This window comes from Moschus berezovskii, chromosome 4 (assembly GCF_049115385.1).
Source record: "Moschus berezovskii isolate FMDL1 chromosome 4, NW_MosBer_1.0, whole genome shotgun sequence".
Taxonomy (NCBI): Eukaryota; Metazoa; Chordata; class Mammalia; order Artiodactyla; family Moschidae; genus Moschus; species Moschus berezovskii.
The window spans coordinates 19,533,845-19,548,044 of NC_142463.1; the positions used below are offsets into that span (position 1 = coordinate 19,533,845).

Consider the following 14,200-nt stretch of genomic DNA (forward strand, 5'->3'; position numbering starts at 1 on the left):
CTTGAGCATAGACTCAATAGTTGTGACCCATGGGCTTAGTTGTTTTGAGGCATGTGGTATCTTCCTGGATCAGGGATCGAACCTGTGTCTCCTGTGTTGGTAGGCAGATTTCTTTACCACTGAGCCACCAGAGCAAATTTCGATGCCTTTTCCTTTCTTGTACAACTTTTTTTAAAAACAGAGTTAATATCTGTTTTGTTTTAATTCAAACCTAACTTTTTAGCCAATTATCTAAAATTTTCAAGATGTTTTTATGTATTTATCAGTTTCATCTTCCTGTATAAGTGTTTCCTGGATTCCACTCTGGACTAATTGTTCCCTTTATGCTTCCTGCATAGCAATCATCCCTGGATGTGCCTTCACTATCTTCCCATGGATTCTTTTCAGTATTTATTTATTTTTGGCTGTGTTGGGTCTTAGTTGCCCAACCAGGGACCGAATCCATGTCCCTTGCATTGGAAGGTGGATTCCTAACCACTGAACCACCAGGGAAGTTCCCATATTCCACAGTTCTTTTTGTCTTTTTCTGAGTGAGATTCTCTTGTTTCTCATCAGTCTCCTTTTGGTTGACTTTTCATTTTGGTGGGACATACCTTTTCATGTCTGGAAATGTCTCTGTTGTACTGTCACACTTGACTAACACTCGGCTTGAGTACAGAATTCTAGGTTGAAATTAATTTTCCTTCAGATTTTTGAAGGCATTGTTCTATTATCTTCGGGTTTTTATCGTTGCTACTGGTAATAAGTCTAAAACCATTCTGGTTGTTGATTAGTTGTTTATGACCTATTATTTCTCTTTGTAAGTTGGTAGCATGCTTTGTATCCCATGTTCTGAAGTTTTACAATGATGTGGGCTTATTTTTACCATTGCGCTGGCCCCTTAGTAGGCCCTTTCATTCTGTAGATTCATATTTTTCAGTTTTAGGACATTTTTTTATATTATTTCTTAAATAATTTCCTCCTCCGTTTTATCAACTCTCTTTTTATGGAACTCCTATTCAGATGTTAGACATCCTGGACTTTCTCTCTTACTTCCTTATCATTTCTTTTATATGCTCCATCTTTTTATCTTTTTCTTCTACTTCTGGGAAATTTCAAATTTATCTTCCAATTTTTTCTTACTGAGGTCTTCCCTCTTTGTTACTATATTTTAAATTTCTTAAGAGTTTCTTTTTTGTTCTTTGAAATGATAGGTTATCTGAAAGCATCTTTCTCTGAGGAATCCCTGTCTCTTTTCAAGTTGCTTTTTTCTCTGTTTGATTTGGTCTCTATCTTCCATGATAGAGGCTTTCTTTAGATCTCTGGTAATCTTTGATTATCTCTTCATATTTAGGGAAGGATTTTAAAAGAGTACACGAATGGAATTTGTCATCCATAATTTTAACTATAGGATGATTTGACTGGCCTGTTAGAAATCTCTTATGTAAATAAATTCAGGTTCTTCTTCTTGGGATGGTCACATTCTCCAGAAAAGATTCTTCCAAACTCCCAACAGAAGACTTAGGCCTCTTCACCAGGGTTCTGGGAATCGTCAGGATGTAGGCTTGGGGGAGGACATATTACAGTACTTTGCCTTTTCACCCTGTCTGTATTGTCTTCCACCAGCCACTCTTTTTTTTTAATTAATTAATTTTAATTGGAGGCTATTATGGGCTTCCCTGGTGGCTCAGAGGCTAAAGCGTCTGCCTCCAATGCGGGAGACCTGGGTTCGATCCCTGGGTCGGGAAGATCCCCTGGAGAAGGAAACGGTAACCCACTCCAGATTCTTGTCTGGAGAATCCCATGGATGGAGAAGCCTGGGAGGCTACAGTCCACGGGGTCGCATAGAGTCGGACACGACTGAGCGACGGAACGGAACGGAGGCTAATTACTTTACAAAATTGTCATCAGTCACTATTTCTAAAGAGCAAAGGCTTAACCTTTAGCTCTATCCCTATGTAGCACCTCTCCCCAAAATGTTTCGTTTAATCCCGAGGACAGTTGTGAGAGGTAGTTCAGCTTTTACTGGCCTTTATAATCTTTCCGTTGGAGAAGAGCATGGCAACCCATTCCAGTATTCCTGCCTGGAGAATCTCATGGACAGAGGAGCCTGGTGGGCTACAGTTCATAGGGTCGTAAAGAGCTGGATATGACTGAAGCAACTTAGCACACACACACAGTCTTCCCCTATCCTTCCCTCCTATCAGTTCCTGGACAGAGAAATCAACAGAAGTCAGAGCTAGAATCAATCTCAGGCTGACCTAGCCTACTGGCTTTTTTTTTTTGGCTGAGCTGAGCAGCTTGCAGGATCTTAGTTCCCTGACCAGAGACTGAACCCCAGCCCTGGCAGTGAAAATGCACAGTCCTAACCACTGACTGCCAGGGAATTCTCTCACCTAGTGGTTTTAGCCACAACTCTGGGGCAGTCCAGTGATTAAGACTCTGTCTTCCAATGCAGGGAGTGAGGGTTTGATCCCTGGTCGGGAAACTAAGATCCCACATGTCATGGGGGTGTGGTCAAGATTTGGGGCTTCCCTGGTAGCTCAGATGGTAAAGAATCTGCCTGCAATGCAGGAGACCAGAGTTCGATCCCTGGGTCAGGAAGATCCCCTGGAGAAGGAAATGGCAACCCTCTCCAGTATTCTTGCCTGGAAAAATCCCATGGACAGAGAAGCCTAGCAGGCTACAACCCATGGGGTTGCAAAGAGTAGTTTTTAAAATTTGTTTTACAGATCAGTTTTTACATTCCATAGGAAGGATAAGTGCCCCTCCTCCACTGTATTCCAAATAACAGTGCCTTTACCAGTTTTAAATAATGAGTTTCTGCTTAAGATTTATCTTAAGAAAAAGCTTCCTTTCTAAAAAGTCTAGAAACCATTGGTAATATCCTTCCTCTCTTCTACCACTAACTTTGCATTTTATACAAGGAATAAAACCTGAGGTCCATACAGAGGAAGAATTTTATTAAGCATCATTTAAGTCTTACTCCAAGTTCAGGTTGTTCATAAACCAAGATTTTAGGGCATTCCAAAGCATCTTAAAATGGGAAAAGATCCTCTCTAACTAGTAACAGAGAAGCTTTCTTTTGAAAATGGAACATGTCTTATATGTCCACTCCTTATAGGCCTCTGCTTTCTGTGGGACATTGAGATAGGGGCAGCTGACTCTTAGACATTGGTGCAGTGTCATTCCAGTCCTGCCATGGGCTCACTACTGTGGTCATCCCATCAAGCAGGATATCAAAGCAAGAGAAGGCAGCTTATCTCAGGACTCCAACTGTCATGAGAAGACTGCTAGAAATGCTTTCCGAGACTATGTTATTTTTGGCATAGAAACCAAGGCCTAGAAACTATTCCTTCCTTTCCCCTTTCTTCCCCTCCTGAAGCTGATCACCTCCCTAGGCTAGGGTGGCCTCCAAAGCCTCCCAGAGACACCAGGGGCCTTGCCTCAAGTAGGTACAAGGGGAGACATACCCTTCCTCCACGGTAACGGAGTTCATAAGAAGGCAATTGGTGACAGTCACTCTATCTCTTATGACACAGGATGAACCAATGACCGAGTGCTTAATGGATGACTTCTCCCCAACCTGTGTATCTGGCCCAATGAGGCTGTCAGCTCCAATCTGTAAAAGGCAAATAAAAATATAAAATATAATACCTTGTCCCCTCATCTTAATCAACTGCAAACCAACCCTCCAGATTCCTTGAGCTGGGGTCTAGTGAGAGCTTTTCCTAGAGACACTTCAGCAAGAGGGATCATCACCAATATTTCTCAGGGTCACAAGGTTCCCATAATATCTCTGAGACCAACTCAGACTTACACACTCATGCACCTGTGTATACCGAGGTGCTCTCCTGAAGGCAGTGCTCAAGTCAGGGTAAGAAGAGGGACAGAAATGAAAAGATCCTGTGTCTGAGTACAAAGGCTGTAATGAACCTTCCTTATAGGGTTTGTGTGGCTGGGCTCAGCACCTGTCCAGGCAATCTGCCTGAGAGCCTGGACTGAAGGTAAGATTTTATAACCAGAACCCAGTTTGGGACTTCTCTGGGGCCAGTGATGTTCAGGGCTTGACAACCCAAACCAGCTTCTCAAGGACAAGCCTTAGTGTACCCAGACAATGTCCCATACCTGCCCTGCCCAAGCCAGCACTTACCATGTGTTTGCTGACAACCTGGGCTGATGAGTGAATCAGTGATTCTTCTGGACAGATAACAGGTAGCAATTTGGACACCTTGAGGAAAGAGGTTTGGTCACTAAAGTAAGACCAGAAAACACCTGAAAGCATGTTAAGTAGAACCCCGTGTTCAGTTAAGAGATGTGGGTAATTTTTAGCCACTGCCTCCTGTCTGGATGAGGCAGGCTGATGTATTTCCCCTAAGACAAGGATCATTTATGCAACAGCTTCTATACAGTCTCATCCTCAGTTTCCTAGCTGAGAGCCTCCTCCCTGAAGTACTGCTATGTCCCTCAACCGGGAGGCTGTGAGACAAGCCTTTGAGATAGCCAGGCAGCATTTGCGAGAGGAGGTCTAAAGAGAGCAAGGGGAACCCTGAGGCTTAACCACAGTCATCCTAGGTTCTTGTTCACCTCCTGGACCACAGTGACCATGCGGGAGGTGAGGATGGGAGTAATGTGAGCCAACTCCACAATCAGGACACACCCTAAGGAGGCATCCACGTTCTTTACCAACCAAAATAAAATGTCTAAGGGGACATTCACACTATTCTCTTTCCAGTATGAGAAAACTGAAAACGTTATGGGTGTGGAGTGTTTTAGCTCTGGACCCGTTAAGGCAGAGATAGTATATCTGTGATTCTCAGTGTGGAAAGAATGCTGGTCAGAGCACTGTGTGTGGTAGACACTCTGACTGAGGGAGGCCTGGCCAGACTGGCTATCCTGGTGATGTGAAGGCTAATCCCTCTGTCCCTATCCCTGGGATCTCCTCTGTTATACTTCAGCCAGTGCCATTCAGGCCTGTCCGATGCAGAGCCCCTGCTGACATGCCAGAGAATATTTCTCTGGCCTCAGGCTATCCATGAACTTGTTTTCAGACCAGCCAGCCAGACTCTAGTCATAGAACTGAATAAGGAGAACTAAAAGTCAAATTAAGGAAGCCTTCTATATATCTCTAATGCTACACAGGGGCAGTCCTGGGTAAACATGGACTAGGTGGGACTTCTTATAAACCCTGTAGCTTGGATTCCCTTGACTATAACCAACCCAGTTTGAGGCCAGCTTGAGGTCTGGGTCTGAGACTGTTACTACCACATGGTATGGGTCCTAAAGATTCTTGAGTCAGGTTTTCTTCAGGGATTCAATTCCAATTCCAGTTTTTCCCTCCTCCTGTCCCTGCTACACAATAAAGAGCTCTTGCACACAAGCTGCCTCCTCATTGTTCCCCCTCTTTACCCTCGCCTTAAATAAAATCTGGCGGGCCTTAAGCGCACTGTTCAGTTCAGTTCAGTTCAGTTCAGTCGCTCAGTCGTGTCCGATTCTTTGCGACCCCATGAATCACAGCACACCAGGCCTCCCTGTCCATCACCAACTCCCGGAGTTGACTCAAACTCATGTCCAACGAGTCAGTGATGCCATCCAGCCACCTCATTCTCTGTTGTCCCCATCTCCTCCCGCCCCCAATCCCTCCCAGCACCCACTTCAATAGAAGCTACTCATTCTCCACACTTCACAAACCTCAGGGTTAAAAGGATGGGTTAGCAAGACTCTGCATGCTCTAATGCTGTTCTCTACATTTCTCTCACATAGGCATTCCTTCCTTGATGCTTTGCCATCTGGGTACTCTATACTCTATTCCTTCACCTTCTAAGGAAAGCCTCCCCTGTGTGCCTGTTTACCTCATCACAGTAATGGTTACACAGTATCTATCTGCTTGTTTATGAAGTGCTGTGGATATCCCCATGCTGAGCAGAATCGGAGAAATCTGTTGAACCCAAAGGCCAGAAGTTAAGCTTTCCTGGAGACCTTGGCCTTTCTTTGGAGCCACAGAGGCTCTGCCTCTGCAGCATGCCCCTCACTTCCCCTTTTGCTGTACTTGGGTACTCCTATGGTGTCCCCTGACACACCAGGTCTTGCTCAACCTTAGCAATGAGGGATTCTGTAAAAGTTACTGTACACCTAATGAAGAAATAAGACAAAAGGCTCCGGTCTGTTCCTGGGAGACGAATCCCCATGATTTCTCTTCTGAATTCATCCTCTCACCTGTCTGTTGGCTTCCATGTAGAGTCCTAGGGTGCTCACTCGAGAGCAGAGCCCCTCTTTCATGATGTGGACATAGCAGCGCACCTGTGATCTGGACAAACCTTCCCAGCTGTCTCCTCGACAGGCGTTCCAGCAGGCATCATAGGGAGCAAGGGTTAATGTATTGGCTTCTTTTATAAAACTGTAAATATCTTCGGAACCAAAACCAAGCAAGTACATGAGAGAGATAACAGAAAGGATATAGACTCAGTCAAGTTTTGAAAGAGGGTACAGCTCAAATCTCTTCCCCTGCAACTCAACCATGCAGCATGGACCCTGGTACATTTGAATTATGATGACACAAAAATGTTTTAAAAAGAGGCCCTATAAGCAAGTTTGACTGATGATCAAGCACTACTGGGGAAGATAAAATAGACTCTTGTACACCATGGAGAAACACAAGTGACTGTCCAGGTATATAGTGCCTAGCCCTATTGGCTTTGTGCTGCTAGCCTCTATTAGCACACCTGGTAGTTGTGCTGTGAGAGAAACAGCACAGGACCTGGGCCCCAATTTTTCAACTCCTAAAACAGTAATTTGAAATCTTTTATTTTATGATAAAGAAAACTGGGGCTCAAAAGACTGAAAATTCTGCCTTAGGTCACAGAGCTAATAAAAGGTAGGGTCAGATTTCAAACACAGGTCTGAGATACTAAGTCCTGATATCGAAGGCATCATGCTATACTGTCTTGATTTATTCCTTTGATAAATACATTTTTGGGAACATCTACTGAGTCCAGGACTGGGCCAGGGACTAGGCAAGGATATGAGAGCAAAGACTGACCTCATCCCTACATCCTTGAAAGGAGAAAGTCTGTTGGCTTTGGTTGGACTGTCATTATACAGCCCTTCACCTTTCTTCCCTTGATAGGAGAGGCTGAGTTTAGTCAGGAGTGGGGCTTCCCAGAGCCTAGAGAACAGGAGAACTGAGAAATGGTGGGCAGAGTGCAAAGTCAAAAAGGTCTAGAGATGAACATGGCCAAACCAGGCCTGTTAACCAGAGAACAGACCCGAGGCATGGTTAGCCTGTCCCTGAAGAGCACAAGGATGAGAATCTGCTTGAGTAAGCCTTCCCAGAGCTCAGGGAGTGGCGTAAGCTAACCTGGCCTGCCTGTTGGCTGGATGAGAACCTGATGCCTTGAGATAGGCATTTTGGGTTGGGCTAAGTTGTCCAGCCACTCTTTCCACAAGTGTCTCTACCCGTACCTTACTGCACCAACTCAAGCACTGACCTAAGGATTTCAGCTCCTTTTTCTTTAGATCCTCCTCTTTTTCTTCTTGTCCTTGCTGTGATGAAGCTGAGGAGAACTGTTTTCTTACTAGGTATGGAATCAGTTCACTCCGGATGGAAGTGATTGACCTAGGAAGAAAGAGTAGCCAAATATCAGAAATCTGATGGTCTGGATTCAATTAGAATAAAAAATTGTGCATCCAAGGAAAAGTCAAATTCCTTCCTGTCATGCCACCTTGGGACCAACAGAGATCAGAAATGGCAAGGGCTTGGCAGTTTTGGGGAAGCAGAGGATCTAAGTTCTCTCAGTTCAGGCTGGAGCTGGGCGAGCAGTGTGTTGAATATGAGATGCCCTTCCCCTGATCTATGCAGAAAACAGTCTCTTACAATTCCTGTTTACAAAGTATGTGCCCGAATATTTGTATGTGTGTGCATATGTCTTAACATGGTGTCTTGACTATTAACTGACAATAACTCGTGAGAAGGCAGAATGCTCTTGCCTTTTGAAAAAAAGGTGTTTCAAAATATTAAAATTTTTTCTATAAAGGCCTTGTATTTTCCATTAATCAGGGTATCTTAAATTTTGGGGGGTTAGTATTATAGATGGTGTCCTTTCAACAATTATTTTCTTCTTCTTGGTTAACAGAATCTCATTTTACTATATTTCAATCTTGGGGCCAACTGCCTTGATAAACAATCTTAATATTAATAATTTATTTGTAGATTCTGACAATCATCAGTTCAGTTCTGGTTAGTCGTTAGTCGTGTCCGACTCTTTGCGACCCCATGAACCACAGCACGCTAGGTCTTCCTGTCCATCACCAACTCCCGGAGTTCACTCAAACTTATGTCCATTGAGTCGGTGATGCCATCGAGCCATCTCATTCTCTGTCGTCCCCTTCTCCTCCTGCCCCCAATCCCTCCCAGCATCAGAGTCTTTTCCAGTGAGTCAACTCTTCACATGAAGTGGCCAAAGTATTGGAGTTTCAGCTTTAGCATCAGTCCTTCCAGTGAACACCCAGGACTGATCTCTTTTAGAATGGACTGGTTGGATCTCCTTGCAGTCCAAGGGACTCTCACGAGTCTTCTCCAGCACCACAGTTCAAAAGCATCAATTCTTCGGCGATCAGCTTTCTTCACAGTCCAACTCTCACATCCATACATGACCACTGGATAAACCATAGCCTTGACTAGATGGACCTTTGTTGGCAAAGTAATGTCTCTGCTTTTTAATATACTATCTAGGTTGGTCATAATTTTTCTTCCAAGGAGTAAGCGTCTTTTAATTTCATGGCTGCAATCAGTGATTTTGGAGCCCCCAAAAATAAAAGTCTGACATTGTTTCCACTGTTTCCCCATCTATTTCCCAAGAAGTGATGGGACCAGATGCCAGGATCTTTGTTTTCTGAATATTGAGCTTCAAGCCAACCTTTTCACTCTCCTCTTTCACTTTCATCAAGAGGTTCTTTCATACTAACTATGTAAACAACAATTTTCCCTCTTCCTTTCTAATTCATATTTTTCATTATCTTACCGTATTGGCTAAGACTTTCAATACACTAATGCTGAACAGAAGCACTAACAGCAGTTCATCCTTACTTATTCTTGATATTAAAGGGAATTTTTCTTTATTATCATTTAGACTGATGATTGTTACAGGTTTTATCACCAAGGACACCATTTATTGATTGTCCTCTATGTGTAGACATTGGGCTTTGTACTTTATAGCTAATACTTGGCACATGTTATTGGTTTTGTAGATACCCTTTATCCAGTTAAGGAAGATCTCTCTTATTCCTAACTTTGATAAAAGCTTTCATCAATGTATGGGTATTGAATTTTCTCTTTTTGCATCCATAGAGCTTATCATATTTTCTTCTCTTTTGCTTTTTCTAGTAATGGATTAAAAATTTATCTGATACTAGGACTTCCCTGGTGGTCCAGTGGTTAAGAATCCACCTGTCAATACAGAGGACACAAGTTCGATCCCTGGTCCAGGAGGATTCCACATGCCACAGAGCAACTAAGCCTGTGCGCCACAACTACTAAGCCCACGTGCTGCAACTACTGAGACCATGTGCCACAACTACGGAAGCCCGCATGCTCTAGGGCCTGTGCTCTACAACAAGAGAAGCTACTGCAATGAGAAGGCCATGCACTGCAACTAGACTGTAGCCCCAGTGCAACTAGACTGTAGCCCCTACTTGCCACAACTAGAGAAAGCCTGTGTGCAGCAACAAAGACCCAGTGCAGGGAATAAATAAAAATTAAATTTTTTTTCTGATACTAACAAGTTGAATAACACTATTCAAAAACAATTTATATAATTTCTACTCTATACTCTCTTACAGTAGTGGAATTGTGGGTGATTCTTCTATTCTTTATGCAAATTATCAAATTTTATAATTTAAGCCATTCTTTATGTTTCTTGTCTTTTCTCCTAGATTCTACTCTTACAGGTTCTATTACTCTCTTGGTTTGATTCCAGACTCTACAAATTTAATACCCATTTTAATGACTAATCCATCCTAATCCATTCAGTATTTCCCACATAGATTTCAGCCTCCGTTCTACTGAAGAGTGCTCCCTCATATTAATAACAGTTACACTCATTTACCAAGGCTACCAAAGAATTTCCACAACAAAATTAACTTCAATTTACTTTCATGAAGTCAGATCAGTCTAGGACAGCACTTACAGAAAGAAAATCAGACCAAAGATCAATATGTAGAAAAACTTTCAGAAGGCAAGAAATTTCCTATACTATTTTGTATCACTCAGATACAAGCAGTAAGCAATCCTGGTTAAGAGGTTTGGAACTCTTCCATTTGGCCTCTCTGGGTCCCAGGAGGCATGGTGCTTTCCCTTGGGTGCTGAACCAGGATGTTTGGTTTAAATGATCAGGAATCTGTAATGGGGAAGAAGGACCTGATCTTCAGTACAGTGAGCATACATTAGTATGCTTCTAATTTATCCTTAGCAAAGAAACTGCAAGACTACCATATGATTTTTAATTTTCTCTCTCACACTGTGGACCTTTAAGAATTTTAAATCACTAATTAATTACCTTAGAATTTAACAAGACTAGTAATATGCCAGTGACTTTGCTAGACCTTGGAAATACATTGTTTCTGACTTCAAAAAATCATAATCTAGTGGACAGTAACCTGACTATGGATTTAAGGAAAAGAGTAGGAGATGAAGCTGCTTAAGGAGCCAGTGGAGCCAGATCATGAAAGCCTTCTGTGGCAGTCTAGGAATTTGGACTGAGACAAGCCAGAGGTAGTTTTTAAGCAGGAAAATGACATGATGAGTTTTATTTCTTAATGAGGTGATTCTGGTAGCAGTGAAAATAGGCTTGGAATAGGAGAATGAAAAGAGACCAGTTTCAAGACTTTTTGAAAGATGAGATAACATGGCCTGAGAGATGGGTTAAGGTACGAGAGCCCAGTAAATCTGACTGCTGCTTCATACATTCCCATCCCCTCTCCCAGCCCCCATTCAAAGAAGTTCTGCAGGCTGACACAGGACCACACAAATGGAGCATAGGTAGGAAGGCAGGACAGGCAGAGGCTGAGGAGGGTAAGCAAAATTACAAACCCTGGAGCTATACCATGGTTTTTGTCATTTTTAAAGGATCAAGTCAAACACCTTTGAAAAATTCTGTGTAAGCTAGAAGCTCTTGTATTGAATTTCAATGTGATTTTGCTTCTGATCCTTTGATGAAGATTAAAAATTTCCATATGAATACGAAGAATGAAACAACACTTATTCTTAGCTTTTTTCTCCCCTTTTAATACTCCAAGCCAGTGTGGGTAGCAAACGTTCCTTGGCCCCACTCTGGTGCAAAACAAGTCAGTTCCCTTTGAAGAAATGACAAAGCATGGACAGCTGGGGGATTTCAGAGCCATGATGTTTATATTATAGGCGAAACAGAACTGTCCCTGCAAGAGGCAAGCAAACAAGCCTTGGCACACAGCCTCTTTAGGCAGAACCCTTTAAGGAGATCAGACAAGGATTTGAGGAGAGGACCTGAAGCATTCCTGCCAAGCCCCACCTGCCTCTGCAGGCGCTCAGCAATCAGGTTGATTCTCACAATGCAGTTGGCTTAGCATCATGATGGAGGACAAAATTATTCTTCCTGCTTCCTAGTCAAACTAAAAGTAGCTCAAAGCTATGCCAAGAAGTGGGAAATGCCACCGTGAACCATTGTGAACATCCCTTGGGGCTGAAGGCCAGCAGCTGGATTCACTGCCCTGGGCCTTGGCAACCTCACTTTCTCCTTTTCTTCTTCTTTAAAAAAAAAATTTCATATTGACTTATTTGGCTGCACTGGGCCTTAGTTGTGGCATGTAGGATCTAGTTTCCTGACCAGGATTGAACCCAGGGCCCCTGTTTTGACAGCACAGTCTTTAGCCACTGGACTTACCAGGGAAATCCCCTCTCCCTTCCCTCTTAGATAGTTTTCCCAGAAACACCTGCCTCATGTCATAAGCTCCTAAGAAATAAAAAAATCACAAAAGAGAACAAAAGATTTGACTACTAGCTGCAAACAAGCAACTCCACAAAATAAAATAATTGCTACAAACAGAATAAAAGATTAATATTCTTCACAGATAAACAGATTAAAATGTTTCAAAATATATAAAAATATTTTAAAAATAAGTATTAAGATGCAATTTCTCTCACAAATAGCAGATTTAAAATAACTCACATTAGTGATAAGGGTACTTCTCATACTTGTAAATTCATAAACTGGTAAAAATCTTTTCTAAAAATTGACAATACCTAACAAAGGTCTTGAAGATACTCATATTATTTTATTCTATAATTCTATTTCTATACATCTGTGCTCAATAAATATATGCTGAAAAAATAAAATAATCAGATAATACAGGATCTTTGAACAAAAAGATATTATTTAATGTTATTTATAAAAATATCATTGTTATTAATAAAATAAGTTATTAAATAGTTATTAAAAAATAACTCAATGTTATTTATAAAAATAGAGAACCACCAAATATTCAACAATGGAAAAGCAATAAAACACATATGTAATAGCATAACATACAGGCAAAACTCAGTAAACAATTTTTTAATGACACAGGAAAATGCTCGTGAAAAAATATGAACAAAGCAAGCAGAAGGCAGTTATTTATACAGCACAATCTCAAGTGTGTATATGTATATATAAAAATAAATAAAATGATGGAAAAAAATACATTAAAATGTTCAAGGGACTTCAATCCCTGGTCAGGGAACTAAGATCTCATGCCACAGGAATTGGCCCCCCAAAAAAGTTAGCAACTATCTCAAAGTAGTAGAATTATGAAAGTGTTAAGTCGCTCAGTTGTGTCTGACTCTTTGTGACCCCATGAACTGTAGCCCACCAGTCTCCTCTGTCCATGGGATTTCCCAGGCAAGAATACTGGTGTGGGTCCGGGGATCTTCCCAACCTAGGGATTGAACCTGGGTCTCCTGCACTGCAGGTGGATTCTTTACCACCTGAGCCACCAGGGAAGCATGAGCAGAGTTATAGGTAGCAATTTTTTTTTTCCTTGCTGCAGGGCAGGTAGGATCTCAGTTCCTGGACCAAGGATTGAACACATGCCCTTGCAGTGGAAGCACAGAATCTTAACCACTGGACTGCCCGGTAAGTCCCCTATAGGTAGAATTTTTAAAATATTTTCTGAATCTTCCAAATTTCACTGTCATAGGCCATTTGTTCCTTACTTCCAGTGGTATCACTTTCTTGACCTGTTTCTATTTCTGATACCTCTTTGTTTCCTCTAAAATATTTGGTGTTTCTCAGGATTTTCCTTTTTGCCTGTATTTTTCTCATGCTATTCATCTCCCTGAGATAGATCACTTGGTGACTTCTTTGCTGCTGCTGCTGCTAAGTCACTTCAGTCGTGTCCGACTCTGTGTGACCCCATAGACGGAAGCCCACCAGGCTGCCCTGTCCCTGGGATTCTCCAGGCAAGAACACTGGAGTGGGTTGCCATTTCCTTCTCAATGTGTGAAAGTGAAGTCGCTCAGTCGACTTCAGGCCTACCAGGCCTCCATCCATGGGATTTTCTAGGCAAGAGTACTTGGAGTGGCTTGCCATTGCCTTCTCCAGACTTCTTTGCTAATCATAGCCAAGTCCTCTCTTCTTTTTAGTCTCACATCTTCAACAGCCTGATGGACCCTGTCATTTAGGTGATCCACAATACCTTAAACACAAAGTCTAAAACTGAATCCATCATCCTTCTCCCAACTCTTCTCCTACCCCCCACAAACACTGATTACTTTGCTTAGTGATATGGAGATTCACCTCGTCACCCAAGCTAGCAACATGGTAATCATCTTGACTCCTTCCTCCACTCCTCACATACAACCAGTCACCAAACACTGCTGATTTTATCTCCTAAATCTCTTTCAAAACTATGAACTTGCTGCATCTCTACTGCTACTGTCTAGTCTAAGCCACTGTCATTATTTGCCTGGACTCCTTCAGCTGCTTTCAATCGGTTTCTCTTCCTCCAGTCTTACCGCATGAAATCTATCCTTTGTATTGTAGACAGAATACCCTTTCTTAAGCACAAGCTGATCATGTCTCTTCTTCCTTCAATCCACCCTCTGTGTTGCAGGCACAATGATTTTTCTGAAGTACAAATCTGATCTTATCTTCTTAAATTTATTTAACACTCAAGATAACAGTTACTTTTGTGTGCAGGGGATAGTTGCTTA

The 14,200-nt window shown here is 42.2% G+C and overlaps 1 protein-coding gene across 1 annotated transcript in view; it reads right to left on the reverse strand.

The window, feature by feature from the left end:
• The window catches only part of EIF2B3 (eukaryotic translation initiation factor 2B subunit gamma), a 123,194-nt gene that overhangs the window by 18,150 nt on the left and 90,844 nt on the right, over nt 1-14,200 (reverse strand). Inside the window, exons 7-10 of the mRNA XM_055401792.2 lie at nt 7,467-7,594; nt 6,196-6,386; nt 4,133-4,210; nt 3,453-3,601 (exon numbers count right to left, since the gene is read on the reverse strand). Coding sequence (XP_055257767.1) covers nt 3,453-3,601; nt 4,133-4,210; nt 6,196-6,386; nt 7,467-7,594 — 546 coding nt within the window. The remainder of the gene's footprint in view (nt 1-3,452; nt 3,602-4,132; nt 4,211-6,195; nt 6,387-7,466; nt 7,595-14,200) is intronic.